General features: G+C 39.8%; 1 protein-coding gene across 6 annotated transcripts in view; it reads left to right on the top strand.

The window, feature by feature from the left end:
* The first annotated feature begins 3,458 nt into the window (after positions 1 to 3,458).
* The window catches only part of CCPG1 (cell cycle progression 1), a 24,469-nt gene continuing 6,576 nt past the window's right edge, over positions 3,459 to 21,351 (top strand). The window contains exons 1-8 of one of the 6 annotated variants that reach the window (XM_061446997.1): positions 3,459 to 3,623; positions 8,260 to 8,331; positions 11,961 to 12,075; positions 13,027 to 13,106; positions 13,294 to 13,501; positions 14,511 to 14,606; positions 19,041 to 19,295; positions 20,149 to 20,160. In XM_061446997.1, coding sequence (XP_061302981.1) covers positions 8,272 to 8,331; positions 11,961 to 12,075; positions 13,027 to 13,106; positions 13,294 to 13,501; positions 14,511 to 14,606; positions 19,041 to 19,295; positions 20,149 to 20,160 — 826 coding nt within the window. In that variant the 5' untranslated portion in view covers positions 3,459 to 3,623; positions 8,260 to 8,271. Of the gene's footprint in view, positions 3,624 to 3,675; positions 3,933 to 8,259; positions 8,332 to 11,960; positions 12,076 to 13,026; positions 13,107 to 13,293; positions 13,502 to 14,510; positions 14,607 to 19,040; positions 19,296 to 20,148; positions 20,161 to 21,351 lie in introns of those variants that run through there. The other 5 variants (XM_061446994.1, XM_061446995.1, XM_061446998.1 and 2 more) reach the window with 5 other exon arrangements.

Here is a 21,351-nt window from a genome sequence, read left to right as displayed (position 1 = left end):
CCATCCTGGTGAGGTTACACGTGCTATAAAATGACATGAAGTGTGACACTGTGCTTTAAAGTCCTGCACTTGTTTTGGACAGTGGAAGAATGTAATATAGAATTGTACTGTGTGTGTGTGTATGTGTATATATGTATGTTAGCATTTTTATTACTGTGATAGCCTGAAGCCCTGGGCTTGAGTGGTTCTGTTTTGTTAGGCATTCTATCCAAATTGTGACCATTTCAGCTACGCTCCTCCAGTAGCTGTTCTAGCAGACTTGTGAATTTTCCACATCAGTCTGTTTCCTGATGATCATGTGTGGCTGTTTTTTGTCCTTAGGAGAAAATATTTGTTATGCAGATATATGTTATTCTGTGCAGACTTTATGCTCTTGGATCAGGGAGGATTTGGCAGGCACTGCTTCCAGTTGCTTTACTTAGAGCCTTGAGAGGAGTGCTGAGGTGAGTCTGAAATGTCTGGGGTAGGTTCTGTTCCTTCTTTTCTGCAGGTATCTAATGCATTGCAATGGAAGGGGGTGAAAATTCTTTGTTTATAGTAGTTGGAAGGAGGGCAGTGCGGGAGCCTTAGTTGCCTCAGTTGAATGTAATGATTTACTCACCAAAATACAGCTTTTTTTCTTTTTATATATATAATTACTGAGAGGAGGTGGGGGCTGAGGAGGACAGACAGTGGCAATGGGAAAAAGAAAATGCAAAGAAGCAGACACTGGTTATAAGCTCCTGATTTTCTGTTTTGGTTCCAGAGCCTATTAGGACAATCTGTATGCATTAGTATAGGCCAGTTCTGTTGTAGTGGTTTGTTACAGCTACTCAAGGTTGTTTTTTTCCTGTAGGTAGGCAACTTTTTCTATTGCTATGAAATAGGAACAGTGCCTCCTTTAAAGGTTAGGGAAGCACATGTGCTTGGTGGCATTAACAATATCTGCCTGTTTCATCTGATGGCATTGGGATTGATGGGTGTTAAACTTCTGACTTCAATACGTGAGCTGATAAATGTGTACACCATGTCCAAGTCATGCTTTCTTTTGGTATTAGTGTCCTGAGATGTAGAAATGTGGAGAGTACTTTAAGTTTTGAAAACAGAAAATATTGTAATTAAAACAAATAAACCTTCAGGTCAATGACTCTTGTACTTAACTCTTTCTGAAAATTAGAGTTCCACATTTGTGATACCAGTTTTGAAAGTTTTATTTTTGTGGGTTTAGGTCAGATGGAAAGATGGGCTACATCCTTTTTGCTACATCTTATTCAACCCACATGCTGGTTGTGGCTGAGATTGTGTTAATTCACAGTAGCTGGTATGGGACTCTGCTTTGGAGCTGTGCTGAAAACAGTGCTGATAACAGGGATGTTTTAGTTACTGTCGAGCAGTGCTTGCACAGTGTCAAGGCTTTTCCTGCTTCTCGCCCCACCAGTGAGTAGGCTGGGGTGCACAAGAAGCTGGGAGGGGGACTTAGGGTATCCTGACTGACCCAGGGATATCCCATACCATAAGGCATCATGCTCAGCATACAAAGCTGGGAGAAGAAGGAAGGGGAAGGAGGGATGTTCAAAGTGATGATGTTTGCTATTCCAAGTAAACATCAGGGTATGGTATGCTGGAGCCCTGCTTTCCTGGACATGACTGAACACCTACCTGCCTGCCCATGGGAAGTGGTGAATGAATTCCTTATTTTGCTTTGCTTGTGTGCACGGCTTTTGCTTTACCTGTTAAATTGTCTTTATCTCAACCTATGAGTTTTCTCACTTTTACTGTTCTGATTCTCACCCCCATCCTATTGGGAAAGAGGGAGTGAGTGGCTCTGTGGGTCTGAGTTGCCAGCTGGGGTTAACCCATGACAACCCAGCAAAACCGAAGTAAATCAGATGCTGACAGTTATTCCTAGAATGACTGAAAGAAGATTTGTTTTCTTAAAGCTACATGTCTAAGTGTATGACAAAAAGGTGGAGATCCATTTTTACAGAGTATGCTGGAAATGGGGATAATCATATACCCTACTTCTGTCAATGGCAGTGTTTAAGTATCTTGAAATGACCCATAAGTAAGGGGTTTGAAGAGGTTTGATCCACCAGATCCACTGCAGGGTCCCACCATAGGTGGCACTACATTCACTTGCAGTTGTTTTAAACAGTAAAACCTGAGGTGTTCTAAGAGAACCATTGGTCATGTTTCAGGCTCCAGCACACATCAAAACACCATGAGGAGACTGGTTTTGCTCAGTGCTTGGACTTGATGGCAGTTTCTTGGCAGAAGTCATCTATTTGCCCCCATAAGGAGATGGATTTCAAATAACATGGCAAAGCATTTCAAATTTGTTAAGTGTTTGTGGTCAGAGCAAACATTGCTCAAGACGTGTATTGAAATACATTGGTGGGGGAGAGTGAGGAACTGACTTTTGACTTTATTTAGTAAACTGTGGACAGTGATAACTGGACTCATGTTGACAAGGAAGTGGATTAAAAATTAGAATTTGCATCTACCTGGATATGTGTGGCAGAAATAATTAGAATGGGTAATAAAAACATGAATAAGAGTAGAAGTATAGTGAGATGTTGTGAATGCTTTATTTTGGTTTTGACTCCTCTTTTTCTAACATACAGAAATGTGCATACTAAGCCTTAAGAAACATCTCAATGACTGTACTCCCTTGCCTTAGTTTGGCTGTGCAAGCCCAAACCCTGCTGTTGTTCAGAGGTGCAATGAAATCTTTTTTCCTGTGTTCCTCAGTCACAGGAAGGATGGCGAAAACATTTCAGTTGAGGTAAAACACTGGTAAGAAATTGTACTTTTCCTTTACTTTGTTTTGAGGCCTGTTTTTGTCTCCTGATCGTTTTTTGCTCCAGCACTGCTGGGGCTGTCTCTGGCCATTGGATGTACTCTGTGTGTTGTCCCCCAGGGGCAAGGACAGCTTCTCCTGAGCAGCGCAGGGTGCAGGCATCTTGTTCCAAGCCTGAGCTGGTGGGCCACTGTCCAAATCAGTTAATTCACAGGCATCCTCAGGTGCAAGGATCAAGTATTCCTAGTCCATATGCTGCACTGTTTTTTTTCTTTTTCCTGTGTGTGCCAGCGGATGTGCTTTGTTGGGGCCGTTTTGTTTCTTTTCTTTCCTTTAGCACCAGCGCTATCCGCACCTAAAGGAGCGCGTCCCTTCGTAGCCGGGTGTCGGCGGGGTTACCCTGTGACCACAACTGACACGCTCCCCGCGCTGCAGGCCCCTCTGAGCCCGCTCCCCCGGGACAAACACTGGCCCCGTCTTGCTGCCCCGCTCCTCGCGGGCTCACTCCGCGGACCCGCCACGCCGGCCCTGTCCCTGGCTCAGCCCGGCCCAGCCCAGCCCGGTGCCAGCGTGCGGGGCCGCGGCGCGGCGTTGCCATAGCAGCGGGAGGCGCGGTTGCCGGCGGGGCGGGCCGCCCGCCGCGGTGCACGCCGGTCGCTGTAGTTGTGGCTGCGCGAGAGCCGCTGGGCGGCGGCGGGGCGCGGACTACGCTCGCCAGGGTGCTGAGGCGCCGCCGCGCGCAGGCGCCGTCCCGCGCGGGCCGGGTGCTGTTTTTGACGGCGTCACCGGCGGTCGCGGCCCCGGCCCCTCGTCTGTGCCGGGCCCCGCTCGGGGCCGCGCTCAGGTAAGCGGCGGCGCGGCGGGACCTGACCGGCGCCGCGGGGAGCTGCGGCCTTCCGGCCTGGCCTGGAGTCGGTGCGCGGCTCCCCGGCTTGCGGAGGGGTTGCCTGGAGCGGGGCAAAGCCCGGGAGTGCTGGGGCCGGGCTGGGACAACCGGTGTTGGTCGCGGGGAGCGAGTAACCGGGTGCTGCGGGGCGGCCGAACTGGCTCCGCGGGCGGCGTTCAGCACCGCGCTGGCCCTGGCCCTGGCCGCTGGCATTTGCCAACTTCCTTCGCTTCCGTCATCTGTCTGTGTGCCTCCGGCTGATGCAAGGTGTTGTGTTTCGTAAACCTTGTTATTGTTGCTTTAACTGCGCCGGCAGCGCACCGCTTTCCGTCTCAGGTGTGATGCAGTAACACCTGTGCGAGGGAAGTAACGGTGAATAGGGGCTGGCTGCCCGGCTTTGGGGCGGGTTGCCTTTAGAAGCCACATTTGCTGGAGATCAGAGAGGAAATAGTCTTATGGGTTGCTAAATATGGTCGTGGAGGAGGAAAAGGTTACTTTGGGAAGAAATTATATTGCTCAGTAGAAATAAAAACTTGCATGAAAACCCCAAAGTGTAATACCACTATAACATGTTTATTTCTGCTGTGCAACAAAGAAGCCACTGTAGGAGAGAACTGAGTTTTTACTTGGAATGACAGCACAGCAAGCTCTAGAGAGCACCGATTCCTGTTACTGCCTTGTTATTCATCTTTGTCAGTGCTCACTGAAATTATTTTAGTCTAGGAAATCCTCTATTAAGATGGAAGAACTTAGGGATTTGTTTAGACTGGAATGCTTATTCTTTCTGCGACTGGTATTTATTCTGCTTCAGAATAGATAAGCAGGATGTGGTATCTCATATTTATTTTTATAGAGATATATGGGATAACATTATCGACAGTCCATATGGCTGTAAGCTTTTACATCTCATGCTTCTGGTTTGCATTTCAGTAAGGTTAGGAAAGTAGCTCTGATTCCCTTCTCCCTCCCCCAGCTACATAAAGGTTGAACTCTGAATGTAATGGGTATTTATTTTGCCTATAGAAATGTAAGAGGCCATGTCACTGATAGCGTAGGACATTCATGGGCCTAGGATCAGCTTTGCAGTTAAAACTGGGGTACAGAAGAACTTGAGCTGTCACTTTCTTTTGAAAAACAGTGGCAATGAAGGTATGTAGTGAGGAGCCAAACCAGTGGAGCTGTGTGAATGGGGGGGGGTGTGTGTGTGGTGTGTTTCTTTGCATTTCAATCTTTCCTTCTGGCTTGGCCTGATACACAGGAGATGTGGAATACCCTATTGTATCTTCCACTTATCCCTGCTGTCGTTGTACTACAACCCATTAGGATCATCTTGATTTGTTAGGAAGTTTGCAGGTTTGTGTCTTACTGATTCCTGCCTAAAGCTTTCTTTTTAAAGACAGTGCCAATGTATCCAGCACCTTTGGCTGATGGGAGAAGCACACAGGGTCTTGGTTGGTCTTTGTCATCTGGTGGTGGTGGTGAATACAAGCTGGTGAAGATTTTGTTCTGAGCTCAGTTTAGTCACTGGGTTCAGATTAGTCTTCTGTATTTCATTTTACTTAAGGGACTGGATGTGACCTCAGATTTAGTTCTGGCTCTGTGTGTGTTATTAATCTTTTGCAGAAATAAGCTGTTTAACTGATGATTGAAGTTTAGGAACACTGTACCTAGGTTTTTTCTTTTTTTTTTTTTTTATAAAAGCCTTTTAGGCTGTTTAACCCTTTTAGAGCTAATTATTTCTAATTAATAGAATGCTCTGCTTTTGGTAACTGTTTTACACATGTATATTTGCTTAATGTGCTTACAGGAATGTAGTGACCCTAGAGTTGCCAGTCAGTCTGATGCTGTGCTATCTATCTGTCAATAAATTTGGTAAATTTAGCAGTTCTCAATGTTTTTGTAATTATTCTTTTTTATTTCATTCCTGATATGAAAATCTTTTCTATTTTGGAGATTGGTCACCTGTATAAAGTTAGATATGCAGTATTAATGTAACATTCTGGTTGAATAAAAGATAAGTGACTTTTGAGGCAATTTATCAAGGCCAGCAAGTAAGGGAAAATTATCATTGTTTGTGTGTTCCTCTGGGTTTTTTTTATTTTCGTTATGCTGATGCCCACATAGTGAGGTCCTGAAGCTTTTGTTTGGGAAGGGAAGACAAATGTGCAATGCTTCATGAAGCCTGAGGCCAAGGTTGTATATTGAGTAGAATTGGTTTTAAGCAGTGCTAGGTTACTTGTCTGTCAGGCTGTGATCTGGATGGAGAGGGAGAACACGATAGCATTTATGTTGAGTTAGCCAGGGCCCGTGATGAAATGCTGAATTAGCTGGAGGAAGACTGACAGTGCAGTCTCCAGTGAAGGCTCTGCTGGTGAAACTTGCCCTTCCAAGATTTGCAAATGCAGTTGTATCAGCAGATTCATTTATTTATTTTCTGTTAAAGGATTTGCATTATGTGACTTCGTTGCTTTTCATCTAGCACTGAGATGCACCAAAACTGGAATTGCCATGTTATGAAGCCGCAGCCTGAATTTCTTCCCCAGTGGAGATCAGACTCGCTAGTAAGGGCTGGGGGGGACTGCCTGTACTGTGTTTGCCCCAAGCTGTGTTTTCTGTGGTTATGCAAAAGACTTGGTTTTCAGTGACAATAAATTTGGTGCTTTTATGATTGCTGTGTTCAGTGAACTGTAGAATAATTAAATGGGAATGTTTTTATACCAAAGAGAATTCTGCCAAGCTAATTTCAGATCAGCAGTGCAGTTTTGGCAATACAGCGAGCCATGTTTCTGATAGGTAGCAAATGCTGGTACTGGTTGTTGCCTTCCTCTGAAAGGAATGCTGCTGCTGAACACCTAGTCAAATGCAACATCATTTAATGACAGCAAGCAGATGTTATCATCTCATGGGAGCTCTGGAATGCAGTCTTTGCCGTTTGGGCACTTGTTATTTTGAAGATTGAAGAAGTATGATTAAAAAAAAAAAATAAAAATTGATGATTGAGTACAGTAGCTTTTTAAAAAAACCCAGAGCAAAGTGACACCCCCTTCCTGGTGTTCCCCAGCTGAGATTCCAGGAAAAGCACTAATGAAGGAAGAAAAAGATCTAAAGGAAAATGACAACCAAATTCGAAGTAGGCCTTTATAATGAATGGAAATGTAGTTTCTCTGATATTGGTACCTGTGTTGATTATTAGTGAATATTTTTGCTTTATAAACTGTTATGATTGTCATTTGCCTTTTTTTACAGAGGAACCCCAAATATATTAGTTGAAGTTGATGGGGAAAAAGTGTCATGTTAGGAAAACATACAATTAAGTAACATAATGTAAAGGCATGAGACAAATATTTACTGTGTTTTGTAAGAAACCTAAATGGAATTGGAAGTTTTATATTTTGTTGTGCAGGTTTCTAGCCACGTCAGCATATGTAGGTGTTCTTATCCAAGGGTTGTGTATGTTTTGTGTGTTAACAAACAAGATTGATAATGAAGTAGAGAGTACATAAATTTAAACAAATAGGTGCTTTTCTCTGTGTCCTCGCTAGAAGTAACGTGATGTGGGAAATAAAGCAGATGTCTGAAGATCTCAGAACAATCTGCTTTGTCAATATAATCATCATTTTATAGAAGCTTTATTGAACCACAATTTCTTTTGCTGTTTTTTGAAATAGGATGTATAGCATAACACACAATGGACTGGAAATTGTTCTATTTTTGAGAATTTCTTTTTCCCCAAGACAAATCCATAGTAAATTTTATTTAACAGTTCAATATATTTTAATTTTAATTATAGGAAATGCATTAAGTTTCTTTTTAAAGTCTTTCTGTTATTTAAGAACTTTAAAAAATGATCAGAACATATACCAATAGTGAATACTCTGTATTCCTGGTACAGGAGAAAAGAATAAACAAGCAGCTGCAGCCAGACAGCTCTCTTCTGAAAGTAACTAGCCAAGTCATGCAGTAGTATTGTAACAAGTGAAATTGGTTCTTCATTACTTTTTGTTCTGTTTTTGTACTCCCAAGGTACTCTCTGAATTTCCTTCAGAATCAGTAACTATGTTTGAGAGTACTTGAAAGAAGTGAAAGAAACATGAAACATTGTTTTGCCCAGTAGTTGAAGAGAATTGGTTCCAAAAATCCTATTTTGTGTCTCCTCAAAAAACCCCACTATGGTTTTCTTGACTAAGCTGTAGTTTTTGTGCACGTAACAGTTCAGAAATAACTGCACCTACTGAAACATGTCTTAAACAATGATGCTACAGACACATTTTAAATTTGATTATAGATTTTTTTGGCTAGCCTTGTATGTGTGGTTTCAGCTGGTCTAAGAGCTCTTTTGGCTGGCCAGAATAGGCATGTACCTAGCAAAGCCATAATTGCTCCCAATATAAAAAAGGTAACAGGAAACATGTACAAAAAAATATATTTTTCTTTCTTACCTTTCTTTTTTTTTTTTCAATTCCAGAGTAACAGTTTGTGAATCAGTGTGGTCCTGCTGTAATGTCATGATTTGGATTCTTCTGTTTCTCTTTTTTCCTTGAAAGCAGTGACATTGTATGTGTTGCATGTTAAAAAAATCTACTTTTACTTGCAGTGTGCTTTGAAAATGTCTGAAAATTCGAGTGACAGTGATTCGTCTTGTGGCTGGACTGTCATCAACCATGAGGTACCTGATTTGACATTAATTAATAAGTTCTGTCAGTTTAAGACTAGCCGTATGCAGTAAAATATTTCAACTATATAGATTTTACATATTAAGAGAGAGTATAGAAGAGAGGTTTATAAATAAGAAAACGACTGTTCAATAATGTGTATCCTTTATATAGCTGCTGTAAATTGTGTTATTGAAAAGAATTTTTTTCTACAAAGATTTTACTTTAAAGAACTGATAGAATTTTAGTGAGATGATCTCCTCTGTTCCATCTTTCCTGAAAACACTGTTGTTCTGTGTAGCTTGTCTGTTGCTGCTAATATATTTCTTTTCCATCCACCTTACCCCCCCAAAAAAAAACCCAGAAGTATTGGGAATAGCGCGCAGGAAAAATATCTTGTGCAGAAGGGAACTGATTCTATGGTTTCTTCAAGTCTTTTCTACCACTGACATATCTAGTCCTAGCTTCAACAGCTGCTGTTTAACAGCAGGCCTCTGTCTTTACATTCCATCTGTCCTATTAGTTAAAAATAGGATAAGGACAAGTTTATGCACAAGGGCTAGAATATTAGAAGGCAGCATTTTGAAGGCTCATGTGAATGCTATAGTTTGCACATAACCAACTGCTTTTGTTCCTGACTGCAACATTCTCCGTCTTTTAAGTTGAGTGTCTGAGGTCAGGAGACTGAGGACTGGCATAAAGACAACTGTGAGATGTGCTGCCTCTAATCTTTTGTGTTGCCTTACTCTGCTTGCAGAATGCTTATGCAGTCTGGAGAAATATGCACACAGACCTACTGGGTCTTACTTGCATGATTTCAAGCACTTCCATGTGTGGAATGCTCTTCTGCATTGAGAAAGAAAGATATGGGGAGTTTAGAGGGTCTGGGGTCTCCAGGAATTAATGGCATTGCAAAAACTGGTTGGCAATCCCTTAGAGAAGGTTATGTTACAGAGAGTATGTAATTATATATTCCATACCCACAATACTGGTTTTCCCAGGCTTTCTTGCCTTAGGTGGAGTCTGGTGGAAGCTACAGTGAGTGAAGGAATGCCAACGTTTCATTAGATTTATTGAGAAATGAAGGTGGTGGGAGGGCAGGGCAACTCTGCTCACATCTGTACTGTAAGGTCAGGAATGAGCCTTCTCAGAGCTTCAAATGCTGGTTGCTGAGGGTTTGCCATACTTATGCTTGAAGGGTCTTGAAAACTGTAACAGCCTGGAAGGCTTGGAGGTGGTAAGAGATTTTTTTTAAGAAGGACTGAGTTTTGAAGTGACTTTCTTTTGTGTTTTCCAGGGACTCACAGCAGCTTTTCGCACAAGTTCTTTGCAATTCATGTTGGAATTCTGGGTTTCCTTGGCCCTGTTATTCAGGCAGGAGAGCGCAAGGCATAAAATATGTAGAAATAACCTGGATGTTGGCACCTTGTGGAGGAGGAATTGATGTGGCAGTGCAGGAGTGAGCTAGTGGCAGCAGCTAAGGGAATGTTCTGGAGGTTTTTTTCCCCATTGGGCAAACGGTCACTGAAGAGGTATCTTTCATAATGAAACATACAAAAGCAATCTGATTACTGTGTAAAGAAGTTGTGATGGTAGATTGCGTGGCAGCAAGTGGAAAGAGCGAACAGACTCTGAAAGGCAAAAATCTGTTCTTGGTTCAAAATTCTTGTCTTTTTAAGACCTGTTCAATTCATGTGTGGACCTCTGTCAGATTTGTATGACTTCACTTGTGTTTCTGTCCATCTTTTGAGCTCTGCCATAGCTTCATTTATTAAGCATACTTTTATAAAGTCACTGTTGTTTCTGTATAGCCCTAATTTAATTTGAGTGTTTGTGTTTCCTACCTTCTGAAGTTTGACTAGTTGTATAAAGTGACAATGGCTTTATTAAAACAAAAGTAACTTTTAATTCCTAGTAGAATAAAGCTTGAGACAAGAGAAAAAAGTGAACAATTAAAGGTCTGTTGGGATGGGCTCTGTTGTTGCATAGATGTCTACAGGCGAGGTATGTGAATCTGATGGTGGTCTCTAAGTTTGCATTGTACAGATTAAATCAATACAGCCCATGGAGTCTAGAGAGCAGTAATTCTTCCGCTAAGATCAACACTTCCATTTGATGAAATGACTTGCTGTCTTGACTTTACTCACTGTATTGATTGTAAAGGTGCCTTCAACAATTTGCTCAGGTGTTCACCCTTGAAGTTAGATAAGATTAATGTTTTATCTTACTTTCCCCTAGCAGTGAGCAAGTCAGGCTGAAGTTGCTCAGGAGCTCTGAGAGGCCCCACCTCTTAGTGCGGACCTCCAATATACTTTTCCCCTGTAGTCCTGAGGATTCTTGCATCTCTACAGATCTGGGCTGAGGTGTGGGTGTAGTAAAATTTTTTTTTTTCTTTTTTTTCTTTTTTTTTTTCTTTCAGGTATTTAGCATTTAGTATTTAACTTTACATTTTCTTTCCTGAGATCTCAGTCAGATTTTAATATGTTACTTATTATTGAGTGGCAAATTTCTGCAGAACATTTGCAAATAAAATTGTGATATATAGCCAAACGATACAAAGTGTATTTCAGATTGCTAAAGCAATTAGCTTCTGAAGCCTTTTAAAAAGGCTTTAATGTGGTCGTAGAATATATCTTATGTAGCTTTTTGAGGTATCTGTTCTTCCTCAAGTACAGTCTCCTCTTAAAATCATACATGTTTACTTGAGTCCCGAAACTGATCTGGAAGTATTACTACTACTGTAATTTCACACCTGCTGTGGCAAAAATAACTCCCTCTGTTTACAGAAACAGCTCTAGTTATTTATGGATCAGAATGACTTTGTATTTTTCAGTTACATTTTGCACGTTTGTACTTTCCTACTAACTTGCTTGCCTTCCATCAGTTCTCTTAAACAAAAATTACAATATGAAAATTAAATATTTGGAGTTGCCAGCCATACTGGTTACCTTTAGTACCCTGCAGTCTCCAAGCATTGTGTATCTTCAGTGCCTGTTTTGCTCTGAGGTTGTTGCTGACTAGCAGCTGACTAATAGCTATGGCTCCTTTCTGGATTAAAGACAGAAATCCAACTTGGAGATTCTATAAATATTTGTTTTCCTGGTGTCAGAGATGTCCTGTTAAAACAGCCATTCAAATTTGCCAACAGGAACTGAGATGATTTTTCCTGGTAGTGGTACTTAGTAGAGTACATGGTGGCACTCTTGGAAGCCCCATTTTGGGGAAGGTGTGTGTGTTTCCGTACAATACATGGACATGTGTGCAAGAATTAGATCCCATATTCAAAATCTCCCATTTCTCTAAGTTCTATTTAATAAATAGATCTAATAAAGCTACTGGGAAATAGTTATTTAAAATACTCAGCATAGTTATTAACTGATGGCTAATTTTCCTCATTCCTCCCCCCCTCCCCCCCCCAATTGTTCTTCTCCACCTTTTTACAGTCATGGTCGTAACACACCAACAGTTGTTTCCCTCTAGCTAATTACTTGGTATTTCTCTTGTTTTCTTTGCTCAAAGTCTTCAGTTTTAAAAGATACTACTCTTCTGTTTTTATTATTAGAGTTCTGTTTTCTTTGTAAGCCTTTCCTTCTGCTTTACTGATGGAAATCTGTGATGTTTGTTTAAAACTCTTCAACTCCAGGGTTCTGACGTAGAGACAGTGACTTCAGAAAATGGAAGCACAAATGATAACCATGAGTTTGTTTCAGAAGAATACGTTTCTTTGCAAGAAGAGGAGCAACCGACTGATTTGCAAGGTGAGATACAAAAGAGGAGTAGTTCCAAAATATAGTTAAGTATCTGTTGTAGCATTGGCAAAAACCTGGCATTTTTAATAGGGTTTATAGGCCTCTGTCAGAGCACTTGCTTCATCGGAGGTATGGAAAATAATCAGTCATCAGCTCTATAAAAGTATTTTTTTTCTTGAAATAGATGAAATTAGTAGAATGTCTTTCATTTTGTCAATACTTTAGATGTGTTATAGAACAGTATGCACTGGTGTTGCTGGAAGATAGTTTATAGAAGTGCTGTTGATAAAAGAAATATTCCTTAATAATGTCATAGAGTATAATGTCAAATAAGAGTAATTTGGAAGGAGCCGTCAATGTTTTTACACCTAAAAAAAATGTGTTGTGTTAGCGTTTATTGAGTTGGAAGTCTAACCCTGGTGTGTATTAATAAAGTGAAAATCCTTCCACTTTAATTACTAAATTTGATACTAAATTTTTTAACGTTGGCATGAGAACACAGACGTGACAGGTTCAATGTGCAGTTGACTAAATTTGAGCTTGGCCATGTTTCCAGATTCATAATCTCTCCTTGTACAAATAGGACTAGACACTCAAACTCCAGTGACTGTCTGGAAAATATTTTTATTATCCTAGCATATGGATGTACTGTGGTGCCGCTTAGATACAGTGGTTTTTACCTAACTCTGCATTTCATTTAGAGGTTAGTTGCATTATGATCAGGATGAGCATTTGAATTCAAGTATCCTCCAAACCACTGTACTGTGTAATAACAAATTGGACTCTGATTTTTGTTAAGAGAGTTATTAAAAATGAGATTTAGTGTATTTGTAGAAAAAACTTCACTGATAATAGAAATCTGCCACAATTACACACGTTTTTATATTATATATGAGTGAGCATAATTTGTGGTTACTGGTTTTAATCCCATGTTTGCTTGTTTTTTTCCTTTTCATATAGCTCAGTGCAGCAATGATGAAGAGATACCAGTGGTAGATAACACTCTTTCTGCTTTTGAGGAAACTCAAATAGTTCCAGAGGTAAATTGCATTATGTTGTTAAAAAGCTTCTGTAAGCCCCATGTGACAATGCCAAGCAATGTTTTGAAGACATTAAAATAAAGATACAGATTTTCCTTTTTTTTTAAAGCATTGAGAATTCTTGCTATGTTTCAAGATTATTTTGTTGGATGTATCTGAATATTTTTTACATTGCCCATTTCCCTAGGGAAATAAAGAAAAAATCCCTGATGATGGCTCTGGCATTGGAACTATTAGCGATGATTCTGACATTGTTACACTTGAAGCTCCAAAATCAGAAGAAACTCAAAGTCAGGAGGAAGCTCCTGCTGATGGTGAAGAAGCTCGAAGTACAGATGATTTTAACATGGGTTCCTCCTCTAGCAGTCAGTATGCATTTTCCCATCTAGAAACTGGTAAGGACAATAAATTACTAAGCAACTGTGTGCAAAATATGTCACCAGGAAAAAAACAAACCAAAATAAAGCAGTTTTTGCTTAGGGAACCTTCTGTGTGTGGAGAGGTGGAAAGATAATCAGTCTTGTTGAGTACATGTCCAAGTATTTGCAGTGTCTAGAAGAACTTTAGGTACCTTAAATCTGAACCTTTGTCCAAAGGTATGTCTGCAGTCTGTTTGTTTGAAAGCATTCTCTCCCGATAAGTGCTTGCTATTTTAAATAGAAAGTAAATTGCTAGCATATTTTTGAGAATTAAAATTACTTTTAGTTCATAGAGTAATTGTAGGTTTTCTCTTGGCAATTTTAAAGGCTTCTACAGAACTGACATAAATAACTAGCAGCTGAGAGAGAATTGACTTTTTGGGGCCATGAGGACTAATAGCAGCATGACTACAAAAACTTTTTCTTACCTTCATAGCTACGAAGAGTGTATATATATTTTTTAAGATTCTCACAGTACTTGGCAGAAATACACAATGCATTGTGTTCAGGAGGAATGATAAGAATATTTGGCCAATTAAACCCAAGAAAAAACCCAACAAACCTAAACAAAAATACTTACTCTTGTGTTACCCTTCTCTAGTCTTCCTTTTTAATTCTGTTTTGCTGCTTATTTGTAGTCTTTTCTGTTCTCTTTATTCTCTATAATACTTTTGTGTTAGTGATCTTCGGTTTTCAAAGTGAGTTTATTACAAGAGCAGGACTCTTCTTAAAATACTGTTTTATTTTAGAAGTAGAATAGAGCATTGTTAAACATTTATCTGTCTGTATAGTATCCATTTGGATCAGAAAATGACAGCTTAGCATCTAAATACGATGAGTGATGATTCACAGCAAAGCTGTCACCTTCTTAAAGTCTTCTGCATGACTTAATTTTAAATATAAAATTTATTGACTTTTCTTTTAGAGCAGAGTTCTAAAATTGTTTTTTTTTTTACTTCCCCCCCCATGTTCTTGTACACAAAAGTCAGTTGGCTGGAGGAGCTGAGGAAGATTCCTGATTGTGTAAGGGGATGGGGAAATGAGGTGAAAGAGCATGTGTCTCGCAGTCTTCCTTTCCAAGGTGGTGTGATTAAATCAGATCAGCTTTTGTAAAGCTGATTGCTTATGGCTTGCATGAAGTGTTCTTAAAATTAACAGTAGCGATCTGACTTGATCTTGTAGTAGTGATATTCCAAACAGATGCTAAAAGCCAGTCCTCATTGAAGAATTTGGCTAAGCTGCCAGTGTTTTATTTGCTTTTTTGAAAATTGTTAAACTTACATGTAGATTTGGAATGGGCATCAGTAAGCTTTGTAATACATTTTAATATGTGTGCTTGACTGTTTTAAATGAATCGTTCTTGTTGGATTCCAAATCTGTGTGACTGGCAAAAAGAATTTCTTCCTCCTCACTGAAGCTGATTTCAGCATGGTCTTCTGTGCTGTGCATTTGATTGACCATGTATCACAGAAAATGTCTGGAGTACTTTTGCATTTATTTTAAATGTCAGAGTTTTAGCAGTCAAAGTTTTCATGCCACTTTTTTGGTGATGGGAATCTTTGCCATTCACTGCTTGTTGAGTTTTCTGTTGAGTTGGAAAAGGATGAGCTTCAGATTTTCCTTATATAGATACTAAAACTTTTAATTGCAAACCAATTCCTGGTCAGGCTGTCTTCACCGTGCAGACAGAAATGTTGTAATATTGCTTCGTGAATAAAGTTAACTAGAAGAAGCTTTCATATGCTGAAATAAACTGCATCTAGGCTTGAGTTGTGTCTGTACGGAAATGTCAGAAAGACAAACAGATCACTGACATTGTTACTTCATGTGGTTTCTAGTGTAGCTCTGACACTGCAAAGTCATAGCAGAAACTAGAATTTTTGGTCACACTTTGTTTCATTTATACCCCTTTTCATCCTGTGAATGTTAGAGGGTACAGCTTTGTACTGAATTCTTACAGCACCTGTAAGGCAGTGTCATTCTTGCCTGAAAGTGTAATGGTGTTGACAACTTGCCAGTAAGTGCTTCTGAATGGCCCTAAGTGTCTTACAGCTTTTTTTTCTTTGCTTTCTGATTGTCTGTTTTTTTTTTTTCCTCCTTTCCTATTCTTTGCTGTCCAGTGTATATCAAAAGATTTTTCCATTTGGCTAGAAGCAGCTTGTTCCTTAACCACTTTTGTATTCCATATGTGTAAGCTTCTGTGGTTGTTGAAAAAACCCTGAAAAACCCAAATAAGTGATGGTAACATCTTCACTTATTAAGTATGTCCTGCATAATCTTTTATAATGTCTGACCTCTGCATTCTAGTAAATTCTGAATGCTGCTCTCCTGACTAATTTCAGAATGCTTGTCTTCATTGTGCAGGGTTGAGGAAGTATGCATCTGCTTCAATGACTGATTCTAAAATACTGTCCTTTTCTGCCAAGCTATATAAATTCATTTAAATAATCTGCATGTCAATTAGTAGTTAAAGTGATCTGTCTTTATTGCAATGTCTGCTTGGTCAGTGTGGTTTGACTAATTGACTGAAGTGGATTATTTTCTTAGGAGGGGAAGTTATCTTTTGTTATGTGACATGTTTCTTGTCCATGGAGTCAGAAATCTGATGTGTATTCCAGATACTAATCGGTAATCTTTTCTGGGGTTGATGCAATCACATCAATTAAGTTGGAATTTATTTTAAGTGAAGGATCTGAGATGGTAATGCTTTTTATAGATAATGGCCAGCACTGTTTGGCATTCTTGTCTGTTCAGTGGTATGTGCATGGCTTCACTCAAACAAATGATTTTCAGTTGTGAAATGTTCAAGGACAGTAACTCTGTATTTATATTTCTGCATTTGAGTTATGATCTCTGGTATGAGGATGAACAGCCATACATCTAGAAGGGGCATTAGCATTGTGTAATTGTGGGCATCAAATTTAGTGTCTGAGCACGAGCACTTTGTCGTGTGCTGGAGGCTTCATTGATCACACTGAATCTATTTTGGGCATGTGAATTAGGTTCCTGAACATAGATATTTGAAAGCTGCTTTTTCACCCTGCTACTGCTTTCCCTTGGTATTTGCCTTACTCTTGAAAGTAATGCTTTCAAAGGAGAGAGGTTAAATAATCATTACTTACCTACTGGATTATATACATTTATTTACAGTACATGCAGCATGCATTTGTATCACTAAACAAGAAGCAATTACAGCTCTGTTATTATTTTCCCAGCTAGAATATATGGCTTTTGGGCTATAGGAATGTGATCATACAAATGGTATCATAAACAACATTTTAGAAAAATAATATAAAAGGGTTTTCTTATGGTTAGAATTGGGTCTTATCTTAAATCTTGGCCAGTTCAGTCTTCCAAAATTGGTAGGTAATGGAAGTGTTTTGGATTCAGACTGTTAGAATCATATCATAGCATCAGCTAGGTTGGAGAAGACCTTTAAGATCATGAAGTCCAACCTTTACCCCAAGACTGCCAAGTCACCACTAAACCATGTCACTCCTGCTATCACCACTAAACCATGTCACTAAGTGCCTCATCTCTACATGGTTTTTGAATACTTTAAGGTCAGTGATTCCACCATTTTTCTGAATATCCAGTCTAAATCTCCCCTGGTGCAGCTTGAGGCTGTTACCTTTTGTCCCATCACTTTTTACTTGGTGAAAAGAGACCAGCCACCTCCTTTCTCCTTGTTCTTTTCAGGTAGTTGTAGAGAGTGATACAAAGTCCCCCTGAGCCTTCTCTTCTCCAGGCTAAACAGCCCCTGTTACTTGAGCCGTTCCTTATCAGACTTTTGCTCCAGATCCTTCTCCAGCTTCTTTGTCCTTCTCTGGACCTGCTACAGCACCTCAATGTCTCTCTTGTAGTGAGGAGGTCAGAACTAGACTCAGGTTCTGAGGTGCGGCCTCACCAGTGCCAAGTAAACAGGGATGATCGCTTCCTTGGCCCTGCTGGGCACACTATTGCTGATACAGGCCAGAGTGTCATTGTCCATCTTGGTTGCCTGGGCACAAGCTGGCTCATGTTCAGCTCTGTCAGTCAGCACTCACAGGTCCTTTTCCATGAGCAGCTTTCCAGCTACTCTTCCCCAAGCCTGTAGCATTGCAAGGGGTAATTGTAGTCCAGGTGCAGGACCCAGCACTTTGCCTCGTTGAACCTCATGCCATTGGCCACAGCCCATGGATCCAGCCTGTCTGGCTTTACAGAGCCTTCGTATCCTCCAGCAGGTCAACACTCCTGATCTAATTAGTGTCATCTGCAAATTTACTGGGGTGCATTTGATCCCCTTGTCCAGATCATCAGTAAATACATTAAACAACACTGGCATTAACGCTGATCCCTGAGGGACACCACTAGTGACTGGGTGCCAACTAGATGTGACACCATTTATTACCACTCTTTGGGCTCTGCTATCCAGCCAGTTTTTAACCTAGCAAAGAACACAACTATGCTGAGGCCATGAGCAGCCACTTTCTCCTGGAGAATGTTGTAGGAGACAGTGTCAAATGCCTTACTGAAGTCCAAATAGACAATGTCCACAGCCTTTCCCTCATTAACCAGGTGGGACACCTTGTTGTAGAAGGAGAACAAGTTGGTCCAGCCCTTCATGAACCCGTACTGACTGGGCCTGATTTCCTGGTTTTCAAACCTCACATGCTGTGTGATCTCATTTAGGATGATCTTCCCCGTGACCTTCCTCAGCGCTTAGGTCAGGCTGACAGGCCTGAAGTTTTTGGGGTCTTCCCTCCTGCCCTTTTTGTAGAGAGATCTCACGCTGGCCAACCTCCAGTCCCCTGGGACCTGCCCACTAGACCAGGACTGCTGATAAATGATGGAGAGTGGCTTGGTGAGCTCCCCCCTTAGGAAGGGACAGACACAGAAGCACCTGTTTATAGGTAGTATATGGTAGATATTAAAGTAAACAAATTTACATATTTAAATAAATGTGCAATACAAACCTTTGGGTATTTATAATATCTGCATTAATGGAACTTTAATGGAATTTTGTCTGCAGCTGCATGTAGATCACAGAAGGAGTTTTTTTGAGAGACTATAAGAAAACCATGTCTATAGCTTCTTAGGAGGCTTTCTTTTAGCAAGCCCTTATGTTGCTCTTTCATTATTAAATAGTTCAGTCGCAATATCTGTAAGAAAAGGAAATCAGAATTCTTAACCTTTTTACTTCACGAGAATTTGCAGAGACAGCGTACGAGGCAGCATTATCTGAAAGAAACATTTTCTAATGAGTGAATGGTACAGTATGGGGAAGTACCACACAGGTTTTTGCTCATGATTTCTTGATTCTCTTTTCCTTTGAAAAAATGAATCTTTAATGGTGGACATCAAGCATTCCTTGCATAATATCCAGCGTAAAATATTACATGGACAATTTTTGTTTCATTAGCGTTTGCCAAGATAAATTCCAAATTGATGTTGCATAAATATGATGGGTTTTGGTACTCTGATTTTTAAAGCAACAATTAATGAATTTTGACGAGTGTTTTGTGCTGGTTTTCAGTTTTTTCATCTCAGGCTAGCAATGATGAATCAAGTAGTGATGAACCAAGCAATCAGTCCGGTCCCACAGTACGAAAACGTCGGGCTAAGAAGAGGCTGATCCCCAGCTCCGAGGGTGAGGGGGGGTCACCTGCTGAGCCAGAGTCTGAGCCTCCTGGGGAAGAGCAGCACAAACGCCAGTTCAGTAGTGGCCTTAACAGATGCATCATACTGGCTTTGGTGATTGCAATCAGCATGGGCTTTGGACACTTCTATGGTGAGTTTATAGACAACAAAATACACAGAATTAACATCTAACGTAAAAAATACCATTTTATTGTGACTCTGTTTTTTCAGTGTTCTCTGTTAACGGTCTAAGCCTAAAAAAGAGAAAAAGCAACTGCCAATGTATGGGTAATATAGAGGCCCTTCAGCAATGCAATTGTATTTAATATATGCTAATTTAAAATTAAAGTAAATAAGTCAATTTTGGTTGCCTTCCAGATGGAAATTCCTTACTGTCTCATGTTGCAGTGTGTACCCTTCATTTTTCCATCTTTCCTTTTGAAATAAATTTGGGGTAGTGCTTTACCATTTGTAACAGCATTCAGAGAGTTATTTCAGGCTTCTGCCCCATATGTACTCATTGGTAAATGTACCATAAAAAGCAAGGCATATTTTTTACGAGAGTCCATAGTATCACTGTTTTTCTCTCTCTGTTGGGGAAAAATATGCTGTAGTTGTCTTTGCAGTTCCAGAGTGGTTTAGGGAATTCTGGAGAGCAGCAATTTTTCTGTGTTCGGTGCGTTGCCTAAAGTTAAGCATTACACAGATTGTTACTACATTTAACAAAACAACAGAACTCGTTCCAGACCTAAATCTATGTAGTGGAATCCTGATCTTCTAAGATGCATCTGCAATGATAAAAATTTTAGAGGGCATTTATTTTCAACAGTATTTTTTCCTAAGTAGATTTATTTTTATATGGAAGTGTGCCTTCCTAAGACTTGTGATTCCGTTTGAAACTGGGAATATGATTGTAACTGCATTTGATTATGGCTGATTGTTAGGGGTCTAAATTTTGACATTTGAGATTTATACTAATTTTCACTTGGCACTTTTTTCCTTAGGTAAACCTGAAGGTAAGTCATGAGTGGATGCTGTGTTTGCGTTCAGAGTTACTTTATAAATAGTGTGTATGTGTACACATGCATCCATGTACGTATGCATACTTATATTAAAAAAATAAATAAATAAAGTCCTAGTAATTACAAGTATATGCAGGATTGTAGGAATGACTAATCCAGTCATGTAAAATACTATGTAGCAGCTGCAGCTAGTAGCTGATGTAAACACTAATGTCTATTGACATGCTAGAAGCAGAGGTAAATGGAAAAGCTAAAGTTAGGAAGCCCTTGCCAGAAAAATTTCTCCCTGTGGACAATAAGGTACTTCTTTTTCTGTTTAACCAAGATCTGAAAAAGGGAACATTGCTGTATTGCTGGGGATTTGGATAGATTACTTACAAAACCTAAAGGGTACTGTGACTTGGAGTACCAGCTGGGAACACAAACCAATTAGTGAAGGATGGTACCTCATTACATGCATTTTCAGTGTCTTTGATACTCTTTCTGTGTTGCCTAATGTCTTCTTTGCTTTAATGTCTTACTGTATCTACCAGTTATGATTATTGATAAGGAGAGAAACAGTTTCAAGTGTTTTTCTGTAATTCAGGCTCCTGTTAACATGAACTCTTTACACTAAAGGATTCTTCAGATGCAGTCTTCAGGTTCTTAGGATCTATGGAATTCTTCAGAGTTATCTATAAAACATGAATTCGGAAATCAAATTTACTGTCGGTATACTCAAATTCACTTACACAAAGATCTGTGCTCACAGAGTTTATTAGGACTGTGTAAACTTAAAAACATTGCTTTCCCTTAGCTGAACCAAGGTTCAGCTGGTTTAGTAGAGCATTGTCTATTTTTAAGGTCATACTTGACAATACATTAAATTGAAATTTAGAACACAAAAAATTCCTTGGCGTAATAGTAATTACAGAATTTCTTCTGTTTAATAATACACGCCCCTGCCTTTAAATACAGAAATAGAACTCTGCATATGCTGCACTGGTTTTGAAAGAAATACCTAAAACTTGCTGTTGCCATCTGCTCTGTAGGGTCAATTCAAGAGAATTTTTAAAGCAAAGAAATAGAAACTGCATCAGTGTTAAAAACTGATAGGTAAAAAAGTACCAGTAAATAAGTTTTACTTGATGGAAAAAATTGGAGGCTAGTACAATGAAGAGATCTTTTCCAAAAAACAGTGTGTCT

Source organism: Pezoporus flaviventris, unplaced genomic scaffold (genome assembly GCF_033815535.1).
Source record: "Pezoporus flaviventris isolate CSIRO_AGI_PZ_B2104156 unplaced genomic scaffold, CSIRO_AGI_Pfla_v1 ptg000006l, whole genome shotgun sequence".
NCBI lineage: Eukaryota > Metazoa > Chordata > Aves > Psittaciformes > Psittacidae > Pezoporus > Pezoporus flaviventris.
Note: the sequence above shows the minus strand (reverse complement) of the source record. Positions and strands in the feature narration are given on the sequence as shown.